Source organism: Hyperoodon ampullatus (genome assembly GCF_949752795.1).
Source record: "Hyperoodon ampullatus genome assembly, chromosome: 1".
Classification (NCBI taxonomy): Eukaryota; Metazoa; Chordata; class Mammalia; order Artiodactyla; family Ziphiidae; genus Hyperoodon; species Hyperoodon ampullatus.
In genome coordinates this window covers 223348736-223360968 of record NC_136914.1, presented here as the reverse complement: position 1 = coordinate 223360968, position 12233 = coordinate 223348736, and the positions used below count along the sequence as shown (strand labels likewise).

At 49.6% G+C, this 12233-nt stretch overlaps 1 protein-coding gene across 1 annotated transcript in view; it reads left to right on the top strand.

The window, feature by feature from the left end:
- Positions 1–12233, top strand: part of UROS (uroporphyrinogen III synthase) — a 34193-nt gene that overhangs the window by 5804 nt on the left and 16156 nt on the right. The window contains exons 2-3 of the mRNA XM_079706439.1: positions 8977–9065; positions 10950–11046. Of these exons, the coding sequence (XP_079562565.1) occupies positions 9003–9065; positions 10950–11046 (160 nt within the window). The 5' untranslated portion in view covers positions 8977–9002. The remainder of the gene's footprint in view (positions 1–8976; positions 9066–10949; positions 11047–12233) is intronic.

Genomic DNA, 12233 nt, shown 5'->3' with positions numbered 1-12233 from the left:
CTAATCCCCCAGTGTGACTGTATTTGGATATAAGGCCTTTAAAGAGGTAATTAAGATTAAATGAGGTCCTAAGGGTAGAGCCCAAGTCCTACAGGACCGGTGGTGTCCTTAAGAGGAGGAGACACCAGGGGTCTCTCTCTGCACAAGCACAGAGGAAAGGCCATGTGAGCACACAGCAAGAAGGCAGCAGTCTACAGGCCAGGAAGAGAGGCCTCACTAGGAACAAACCCTCATGGCACCTTGATCTTGGACTTCTAGCCTCCAGAACTGAGAGAAAATAACTGTCTGTTGTTGAAGCCCACTAGTCAGTGGTGGTCTGTTAATGGCAGCCCAAGCTAAGACACACTCCAATCTGTTTTCCTTCTCCTTTGCCAGGATCCCTTCTACCCTGCATCCCTGACTGACATTGTTCGAGTGCTTTAGGGCTCTGTCCTGGGCCCGCTTCTTTCCTATCCATAATCTCACACAGTCCCAGGACTTTAAGTACCATCTGTACACTGATGACTCCCAAATCTTTGTCCTTTGACCTGACTCCTTCCCCAAGCCCAAAGCGCCTACCTGATCTCTCCATTTGGACGTCTAGTACCAGTACTCTTCAACTTTTAGCTCTATGGCACAGCTAGTCAATGGTTAATATTCATTCAGCACATTTCCATAAATAGAGGAGGATTTACAGTTTACAGCTCAAGGCAGTCAGCCCTGGCTGGGGTGGGCGTGGAGGCGATGGGAGTGAGTTCTGGCTGCCCTGGGCTCTACCCAGCTGCCCCAGGGGCTGAGAGGACCCAGACCCCAGGCACACCTGTGAACCTATTCCCAGGATGCTGACGGGCTGGGGTACTCTGGCGGAGAAGAGGCATTCTCAGGTATCGTCTGTGTCGTTCTTCACGTCCTGACGTGGTGCTCCTGTCCTTGCAGTTGTCCAGTTGGAGTCACCTTGATTCCTTTTTCTCTCTACCCTGTGGCCAGTCCAAGTCAATGCTGTTGGCTACACCTTCATAATATATCCAAGTGCAGTCACTTTTCCCCACGTCAAATGCCAATCTGGTCCAAGCCCATAACATCTCTCACCGAAACTGTTCCAGTATCCTCCCTATTTTACTCCTTTCTACCTTCAGGCTTTTCTCCACACACCTGCGAGTGGTCCTGTGAAACTCTACGTCAGAGCAGGTCAGTCCTGTGCTCAGAATCCTCCAGTGGTATCACATCTCATTCAAATAGGCCAAGTCCTCACCACAGCCTGAATGGCCCCACACGGTGGCTCTGAGCCCGGGGCCCGTCCGCTCCCCACTGGAGCTCCCTGTGCTCTGGCCCCACCGCCTGACCGCCATTCCCATACTTGCCAGACACTGTGTTACTGAAACCTCTCATATTTCTCGGACAGGAATAAGAGTCTCCTCATTTCTAGTCCTGCGTTTTTTCCATTCCGTCAAGCTGTGTAAAACATTTGTGAACATCCATAGCCATTATAAGGAGAGTGACTCCATAATTTACTGTCCAAAACGGGAGGCTTTTGAGAGTGCAGGTGGGTGCTGTCACTACTTACACCAGGACAGCAGCTGTGAACTGGGACTGTCTTGGACAGACTGGTATACGTGGTCACCTGTATGATCAGGCCACCCAAGATGACTGCTCTCTTGCTCTCTGCACATCCCCTGCTCAACCAGTCCCTGCCTCACCTTCATCCTACTCACCTGACTGACCTTTCCTCTCAGTCGTAGCGCCTATGATATAATCCGTAAATGCCTACATACCCGCTCCTGGCGCCAGCTAGTGATTTTTGAAATCTTTGAATCCGAACCATCTCCACTATGATAATTTATCAAAGGGGTGGTGAGGGGCGGCCCCTCTGCTGGCTTCCCTGGCAACTGATGAGCCAACCTGACGTCAGTTCTCCCCGTAACTGGTAACCGCCCTCTTCCCCAGGTAGCAAGGACTGCTGCCATGTCCTTCCCACTGTCTGCCACACACGGTGGGGTGTCGCTCCAGGACCCCGCTTCAGACATGTAAGATCCCCCGTCCGTTCAACCCCTGCCACACACGGTGGGGTGTCACTCCAGGACCCCGCTTCAGACACGTAAGATCCCCCATCCATTCAACCCCTGATGTCTCTGTCGCTGACTCCGGGCTCTCTCTCGGTCTTGAGGCTGGGCAGGCCTTTAGGGTGCAGCTGAACTTCGCCCCAACTATAAGGATAAAAATTCTGACATCTCCCCCACTCTTCCTGCCCAGAATAGAAGAGGGCTGTGGTGAAATCCCTTCCTGTGTTAAGTCTCATGGACTCGGGGTAGAGGGAAATAAATAAAACATAATTAAGGTTAAACCCCAAATAAAAAGCTTCATAGTTGAGTGAAAATGTCATGCTAAGAGCTAGTTCACATGGAGGCTTATCAGCCACCAGGAAAGGCTGCGTTGCTTCTTCCAGTCTTTAGATGGTGTGATGGCCATGAGCTGGTGAGGGGAACTGAACTCAGACCCCAAGGCCTGGGCTCAGTACTGGCTCTGCCTTGGACTTCCCGTGTGAGCTCGGGCAGGTCCCCCTGCCACACCCCAACCTCAAATTCCTCAGCTGAAAAGGAAGGATTGGCCATGCTGGGAGCACACACACAGGTGCTTTTTCTTAGGAGACATAGTCCTGTAGACAGCACCAAAAATCAGTTCCTCTCTGTCTAGTTGCCTAGGGCTTCTGTAACACATACCACAGAGCACATGGCTTAAGCAAAAGAAATTTATTGTCTCCCAGTTCCGGAGGCCAGAAGTCTGAAGTCCAGGTGTCTGTGGGGCATGCCTCCGCTGAAGCTTCTAGGGGAGGATCCTTCCTTCCTCTTCCAGCTGCTGGGGGGGCCCAGGTGCTTCTTGGCTTTGGCAGCGTCTCTTCAGTCTCTGCCTCCTTCACATGGCCTTCTGTCTGTCTAGATTTTCTTCTCTAAGGACGCCAGTTGTGTTGGATTAGTCACAGTTATATGGGGCACTCTAATCCACCATGACCTCAGCTTAACCTGGTCCCATCAGCAAAGACCCTATTTCCAAGTAAATTCTCATTTGTAGGTGCCAAGGGTTAGGACTTCTTTGGAGGAGCACAGTTCCATCGGTTGTGTCTTCCAGGAGAGCTAGGGCACCTACACCTTTGGGCTGGCTGTGTTTCCTCTGTGGTCCTAAGGCTGGGAAACCATGTGGGTGAGAAGTAGCAGTGTTTGTCTTTCTCACTCTTGTTGGCTACATTTTGGAGATGACAGGAATGTGGGTTTCTTGAGCTAGGAATGACAGTGCGCTGAGCTCTAGAAATATCCCGGTCCTTCCTTTGGCCTGTGAGAAATTGCAATAATGCCACCATCTAAGCCCCCATGATTGTAGAAAGCAAGCCATTGGACAGAAGCTAGGGATTCCAGGCAGGGAGGTCGTTCCTGGTTCACAGAGCAGCTGGTGATCACGTGTGCCTTCACAGGGGCCCAGCTGCCCTGTGAGCCAGGCCTCCCCTGGCGAGTGTTTCCTTTGCTATGAGCTGTTTCTGTCACCTGGTCCCTGGGCCTTTGCTGCGGACCCTTGGGCACTGCAGGACGTTTTGGGAATGCCCTTCCCTTTTTGAGAAGGTATCTGTAGACCTTTCCCTGAGCCTTTGGATTCTGCCCTGGGTTGGATGTGCCCAGTAGTTCAGGGACTGGTACCTGTCCACTATGGGGTGTCGGGGTGAGGGAACAGTCTCAGCTTTAAACTCTCAGTTACTGAGAAAAGTACCAGGGTGTTAGCACAGCTATCTGTGCGCACGTATCAGTTGATCCCTTTCTCAGTGAACCTGATGACATGGGCTTTGACGTGGCCAAGAAGCATCAGCAACGGTTCCTCTTAATTTTACGTTAGAGATGCTTTGAGCAACGGCAGAAAAGGGACAAGGGTTGTATTTGATTTTTATTTGTCAAGTCCTGCAGCCCATCTCATGGAATTTCTTAACAGTTATCCAGAAGGCATCAGTTTTATTACCTGAGAGAACCACAGAGTAGAACCCAGAAGAAATATTTTCTGTTTGCAGGGGGTAGATTGGTTTTGCCCTCACATGTTTTCGTTACCAGACTAAGCACTTTGCACTAGAGTGATACTTTATATGTCTTTTAAAAAAATTATCATTAATTAATTTATTTATTTTTGGCCGCATTGGGTCTTCATTGCTGTGCAGGCTTTCTCTAGTTGCGATGACCAGGTCATTGCGGCCTGCGGGCTTCTCTTGTTGCGGAGCTTGGGCTCTAGGCACGTGGGCTGCAGTAGCTGTGGCTCGCAGGCTCAGTAGTTGTGGCGCAGGGGCTTAGTTGCTCCGTGGCATGTGGGATCTTCCCGGACCAGGGCTCGAACCCGTGTCCCCTACATTGGCAGGCGGATCCTTAACCACTGTGCCACCAGGGAAGTCCTTTATGTCTCTTTACCTGTCTGTCTTCCCAAGCACTTGGGTGTGCAGCACAGCTCAGGGGTAAGAGCATGGGCTTTGGGGCTGGGCTGCCTGAGTGTGGCAGCTCTGCCACTCGTTGGTCCAGGGACTTCTGGTGAGTTTTGTCCCCCATATGCCACAGTCTCCTCATCTATAAAGTGGGATAAACCTCATAGCTTTAATGCACGTAAAGCTTCTAGAACAGTCTCTGGCATGTAGTAAGCGCTCAATAACTGGGTAGCTGTTGTTGTTATCTCCTTTGAGTCACTCAGCGGCCTTGGTAGGGCAAAGGTTATTCCCATTTGACGGGAGAAAAGAAGATCACATCACGGACAGCAAAGCTGGTCTCTTGGCCCTTCATCCTGTGCTTGTTCTGTGACCCCACACTTCCCTCCTTGTGTTGCCCCAGAGAGAAAGGGGAAGAGAAAAGGGCAAGCAGAAAGGAGAGAAGGAGAGGAGAAGTAAATCCATCAGCAAGACGCCTCCCACTGGTACTAAGCTAAATCCAAACTCCCTAACAGGACCGGATGAGGCCTGCCTCCCCACTCTCCCCTGTACATTCCAGCTGCCGCAGACCTCTCCCACCCCTCAGGCATGCCAACCTTGGAGCTTAATCCTACTCAGGCACCACGTCTAAGTCTAAGCATTAGGTCCTCAAGAAAGCCATTCTGGCCTCTGTATTAGTTAGGATATGGGTTCCACTGCTCTAACAGAAATCCAAATAACAGTGGCTGAAACAGGATAGAACTTTCCTTTTCTCTGATGTAAAAGCCCTGGCTGACGGGTGCCTCTGCCGTACAAAGGGGTCCTGCTCCTTCCGTCACCCCCAGGGCGTTACCCTCCCCTGCAGTAGAAGGGGCTGGCCACCTGGCCCGCATTCCCGCCAGCTGGGAGGCAGGAGGCGGAGGGCAGGGGCGCAGCACTTCCTGCTGAGGCAGGACCCGGAAGTGTGCACGTCCCTCCGACGTCCATCCTGTCGGCCAGAACCTAGTCACCTGGCCACATCCCGCTACACGTTTTTGTCCTGGGCAACCACGCGCCCCGTTATTATGAAGGGTTCCATTCGTATGAGGGAGAAGGAAGAGTGGATGTTTGGGGGCAAGTGGCAATCCCTGCCACCCCTCCTAGTCCAGAGAAGACGTGCCAGTTATGTTTCCACAGCATCCTGACTTTTCTTTCGTAATGCTCGTTGCACTATGACTCTGTCGCTATTTTTACTTATTTGTAATGTATCTGTTTTACCCTTCCATTAATATGAGGGCAGGAATAGTATTATATACCCGGTGCCTGATTCACAGTAACTGTCTACGAATATTAGTTGACTTCCTGATAGGATTTCACAGAACAAACCAAGCGTTTAGGTGGGATTCAGAGAAGGAAGACGTTTATCTTCATCCTGGTCCCAACCATTTCAGACCAGGCTGTGGACAGATGGTCTCACGTGGAATCACGTCGGTTCATCCTGTTAGCTCCGCCTTCAGTGTGAATCCACGGTCCAGCCACTTAACTTCCCTGCTCCTGAGACCACCTGCACGCCTAGTCTGTGGTGGCCAGCCTTGCCCCAAAGCCTGAGGTCTCTCTGAAGTGTAAATTCCATCACTGTCACTCCTGCTTCAACCTTCCAGTGGATTCCCGTTTCTCATGGAACCAGAGCCTTCCTTATCCTTTGCTCTTGAGCCACGCCTACCCTTCTCCCCTGGGGACACCCCGAGCCCCTTTCTGACACTTGAACATTTCTGCCCCTGCTGTTACCATTCCGATCTCAACTCAGATTCTCCTGCTCAGAGGGGTCGCCCTGGAGAGGTAAACCCACACCCCAGTCACCTCTGCCACATCACCTCACAGCCTGGAGTGCTTGAACTTGTCCACGCCTCCAACAAATGACACAGACCACACCTCCCTGAGGGAGTCCCAGGCGTCGCTGCCTGAGACCACTATAGAAACACTTGTGTGAGAAATTGGCTCCTGGTATCAGAAAGTAGTACTAACAGATGCTTTGGAAACTTGGGGATGTGTGTCCTGGAGCCTAGAACCAAGGTGGGGGGAATGTGATAGGGCTGAGTAGGGGTCTGTGGCCACAGGATGCCTGCTTCACAGCATTACGCTCCCACTTTTTAATCCCCACAGTAGTTGCTTGCTTTGCACGCCACAGAAAGATTTATGCAGAAAATGCCAAGTTCTACCTGCCGTTCAGTGACCTGCCAGACTCCTGGAGCCCCCAGATTGGAAGGTGTATCAGTCAGGGTTCCACAGAGAAACAGAACAGTAGGGGATATGTGTCAGGAGACTTAGTGCAAGGAATCGCCTTGTGCAGCCGTGAGGGCTGGCGAGGCAGGGCTGAAATCCACGGTGCAAGCTGATGGGAAGGGAAGGCCAGGCTAGGGCCCGAGCTGCAGCTGTGGCCACAGGCGAAATTTCTTCTTCCTCAAGGAAACCTCAGTCCTGCTCTTTAGGCCTTCCTATTGACTGAACCAGGCCCTCCCTGATTAACAAGGATCATCCCTTTTACTAAAAGCCAGCGTGCACGTGGTCTCAGGAGCGGGGAAGCTAAGAAGTGGCTGGACCGTGGATTCATGTTGAAGGCAGAGTTAGCAGGATGTACCGACGTAATTCCACGTGAGACCGTCTGTCCACAGCCTGGTCTGAAATGGTTGGGACCAGAATGAAAATAAACGTCTTCCTTCTTTGAATCCCACCTAAACGCTTGGCTTGTTCTGTGTGATCCTTTCAGGAAGTCAACTTGATCACATCTCTAAAATACCTGCCCAGCAGCACCTAGGTTAGCATCTGTGAATAAATGGGGAAAATATTCTCGCCAAGCTGACACCTAACAGTGACCATCACTGAAAGGGAGATTGCTGATTTCTGCGGGAGACACATTCTGAATAACTTCAGGAAATGATAGAAACGATGCTACTGCCCATTTCCCCAAATGCCCCGTCTCTCTAGCTAACAGCTCGACAGCAGCATTAATTGAACTTGATTTCATAATTATTATTAGTTCACCCAGGTTTGGTTGCTTAGATACAAAGCAGTTCATTTGGAGACAATTTTCCTAAGATGTCCCACAGATATTATAATGTTCCAGAAATATGTTCAGTAATAATTTATAAGTAATGGCTCCCAGAGTTAACACATTTCTGCTCCAAGCAATATACTTTCTTTGACTACTATCAACCACTGTATAATATTTATTAAGTAACTAACTGGTAGTCTAATGCTACTTGTGGGATATAGTCTGCATTTCCAGCAGAGTTTATTTTGCAGGTCTTCAACAGTATTTGATTTGAGACTTTTGGGATGGTTATAATGTGCTTTTACCCCCTTGACACAAAAGGAATTTAATATTTATTGTAAAAAGTTGGGGGGTAAAACAGAAAGAGGTAGAGAAGAAAATAATCACCCTAACCTACCACCAAAGAATATTCTGTCATATATATGTATATATTAAATCGTACCTTAATGCAATTCTGAATCCTGCTTTTTAAAACTTAACATTATTTTGTGATTAAATAATCCATATAATTAAGTTGTTTATGAATATTTTAATGATTTCATATAACTGTACCATGATTTATTTAACCATTCTCTCATTGTTAGATGTTTACATTGTTTCCAATTATTTGCAATTATAAAGAATACCAGGATACAGACTTGCAACTAGTAGTTAAATAAGTTCTGGGTGCGGGGGGAGGAATCTAACGCACGGCATAGTGATTGTAGTCAACAATGCTGTATTATAAACTTCAAAGGTGCTGAGAGACTAGATATTAATTGTTCACACCACAAAAAAGAAATAATTATGTGAGGTGATAGAGGTGTTAGCTAATGCTACGGTGGTAATCATACTGCAACATACAAATGTATTAAATCACATTGTACACCTTAAACTTACACAATGTTATATGTCAGTTAAAAAAAAAGAATACCAGGATGAATATCTTTATGTTAATCTTTGCACACATTTATGAGTGTCACCTTCGAATGTATTCTTGGAAGTGAAATTATAGGAAGAAGGGGTATGAAGTATATAAGCCTGTTGATACATATCAACCAACTGGTTTCTGGGTTAGAAAATTTTTGAAAAATTCTCTCATGATACTCAACCACGTTTATAAAACATCATTTGAGAAATAGAAGAGTCAGTATAGTCATTTCCTAAAGAGCTTATGAGCAACTGAGCATATTTATCCTGAAATGGAAGTAATTATTTATTTCCTTAAAATATAAGATGCTCATTTCTGTATTTGTTATAGATACAACCCAGAATTTGCATCAGTTCTCTTCTGTGAGCCTTAAATGTTTAGCTAGGACACTGCCTTTCCCTAATGGCTTTCATCTGCCTTTCCAAGTGATATCAAGTGCCAGCATGCCGTCCCTGGGCCTTATCGGTGACAGGGTCTTCAGAAGGAACAAGCCCATAAACGCCAAGTCATTGTGTGCGAGGGATAGGCCGCTTCAGCCAGCAGCTGATTACCTGCTTCTGGCGCCCAGCCCAGCTGACACTGCTTAGGAAGAGGCTTTGAGATCTAATTAAGATCCATTTCCCTGGTCTGTCACAGCACCCTGTAAAGACTGCCAGGCAATAATGAAGGTTCTTCTACTGAAAGACCCTAAGGAGGACGACTGTGGCCAGGATCCGTACATCAGGGTAAGTACCTGACACACCTGGTCCCTGAAAGCCCAGCACTGCCTCGTGATTGAAGTCAAGGGGAGGGTCCGTCTGCTAAAACTCTGAGGAACTGGCACAGAATAAGTTGTGAAATAGGACCTTTTCCTTATTTTCCAAACAACCCTGGCCAATTCAAAACCATATTCTTTTACCTGCAGGAATTAGGATTATATGGACTCGAAGCCACTTTGATCCCTGTTTTATCATTTGAGTTTTTGTCTCTTCCCAGTTTTTTGGAGAAGGTAAGATTCATCAGTGTCTGAGCACCATCGTTTCTGAATGAGAGACGTTTGGTTTCTGTAGAATCCTGCAGAATTCTAGGGGAAGGACTCGTTTGCTAGCCCTCATCTCACTACCCAACTGTAAAACAAGGACGGCACGAGCGCACCGGCTCCAGGACTTGGCTGCTACTGGATCCTCAGCCCGAGCCTCTGCCAGTGCCCCCAGAAAGCCACCCAACCTGGAGGTGGGCCCGTAAGGAGGCCTGGGAGAGCCAGTCATGCCGAGGCACCAGGCCTGTGCTGCTCTCGGCCATGCAGACCCTTCACCTTCCTCCTGTCATTCAGTCCACGCCCCTGACCTCAGCAAAGCGCAGAGCAGCTGTTGTTTTTCCCCAGGTTGGGCAGCTTGGCAGAGTTCTCCAGCAGATAAGAGGGAGAGTTGGGACTGCTTCTATGTATTGGAGCGATAGTTATGGCCAGGAACAGTCCCAGGAAAGCCCTCCAAGTGCTTCCGATTAAAGATTCAGGGCCCAGCACCCCAGGCCCCAGCACCCCAGGCCCCATCAGTGTGCACCCCGTTACCGGACATCTCCCCGGGGGCACCGTTCTGGACACGTGGGCCCAGAGCCAGGGCGGCTTCATGGGACTGGTGTGCCCAGCCCTGCCCACCGGGCTCCCGGGCCGCTGTGAGCATCAGGTTCACCCCCGTGCTCTGCACGTCAGAGCCCGCCCGTCACTCTGTGGAGGACCTCTCTGCCATCTCCCTTCGCTCTGAGCTGAAAATTGAATTATTCATTCAACAGTTTACTCAGCAAACATTGATTTGGCACCTGCCCTGGGTCTGTGTGCCGTGAGGACTCTATAAGGGACCCACGTTGCATGCTCTTCCGTAAGCAGCTTTAACGGGGAACCAGAAAAACACTCGAGTCTCTGTGGGAGCTTCTCCATCACCCACAGCCAGTTTGTTTCATGAGGGGCTTCCTGGACTCCCTCTCTGAAGCTCCGTTGGGCAGTGAGCGAGCGCACGGGCTTGGGAATCACAGGGGCGTGAGCTCAAGTCCCGGCTCCGCCCCTCGCCCTGGACTAGTTCTTTATCCTCACCAAGCCTCTGTGTCTTAATCCGTGCGATGCAAATAGTGCCACCCATCTCACGGGGCACCTTCACAGATTCAGTGCAGGATTATGTGTGTAACAGCCCAGTGCCCAGCCCAGAATACGTGTTCAGTAGATTTTATCACCATTTTTATCCTCCAAAACCAGGGCTTCAGCATGAATGTCACTCCTTGAATATTCCAGCTTTCTGATGGATGCAGGTCAAGTCTACCATCCTGCCTGCACCCCAGCCACAGCCAGGCTGAGTCACATTGTCCCTTGGCTCCGTTACACCTGCCACCCTGCATCACACTGGCCTCTCCCTCCCCAAGACTGTGAGCTGCTTGAGGGAAATGCTGTGAATTTACCTGTATGTCCTTAAAGGCCTAGAGTAGTTCCAGGCGCATAGTAAGCTCTGTCTTGAGTGGATGGATGGATGGATGGATAGATGGAATTAGTTTGCCTACTACTATTGTGAAGCATTTAGAATTCTGGAAAATGTTGAACTTGGCCATCGTTTAAAATGCCTTTGCTGTTGTTTGGTGTGCAGCTGTCTCATCCTGAAGGTTACGGGGGCCTCATTTTTACCAGCCCCAGAGCAGTGGAAGCAGTGGAGCTGTGTTTGGAGAAAGACAATAAAACCGAAGGTAAGGGTGGCTCTGCTGTGAATGCCACTGGACTTTGCTTTCTCCCGTTGGTGACATTAGGTTCCAGAAATAGCTGGACTTCAGGTTTGAGAAAGTGCAATGACTTTTAATCAAAAAGTATTTAGGTACCAAGTTACTTCGTGCTTTTGGAACCTTTGGAGGAAGCAGAAGATGAAATTCCTCTTCTAAGCTGTTTCTTAGTGTCCCACACAGAATGACATGTCATGTGGTTGCCTTCTGACGGGGGTGAGCGCTTCGTGGCACTGTGTCACCAGGAAGCAGGAGACGGTGCTACCTCCTAAATGCCCAGACGGGTGCCGCTGGGGGGTCTCCATGTGCACCCACCAGGTGGTCACAGTATATGGGCACCAGTCTCTTTCCTCACAGGGACGATGGGAAGGTCCAACAGCACATGAGAATAGTGTGTGCCGAGCCAGCACTCGAGGACGTGACCCCGCTCAGGCCTCCTTCTCGCTTCCTTCCCTCTCTGTCAGAGCCCGGCTCTCAGACTGAACACCACCTTAGTCTCTCCCATCAGACAGCTTTGAGCTAACGTGTATGGAGTGCCTGCTGTATACCAGGCTCTATGTTAGCTTGACATTCACGATCTCATTCAATCCTGGACCAGCCAGAGGCTCACCTACCATGGTCCTCATTTTACAGATAAGAATGCTGAGGCTTGCGGAGAGTCAGCACCTGTCCAAGGCCCTGGAGCCAGTCTGTCAGGCCGGACCAGCTCCAGTTATACTAACAGGTGGAGGCAGCAGGGCGGGTGGTTACCAAAGGGCTTTGCAGCCAGTTAGGCCCGGCCTCAGATGTGGCCATCCTGACCTTGGCGGCTTCCTTGACCTCGCTGAGCCTCAGTTTCCTTGTTTGTAAAGTGGGCACAATAATACTTGCATCCCAGGATCGTCACTTCTGCCACTAGTTAGAGCTTCTCTAGGGCCTACTCTGTGCCACACCGGGTCCTAGATGCTTTATCCCTGAGGTAGGTATGATTAGTATCCCCACCTGACAAATGAGGAGCCTGTAGAGCAGAGGGTGAGAAACTCTCCAAGACCACACAGTCTGTAAGTCACAGTTCTATGATTCTAGCTGCAGAGTCTGAGTCCCAAAGTGAAGCATTCAGGACATCTTCTGGGGCGTGGTGAGCACTGAGTAAGTGACAGTGCAGAGTGGTCATTATG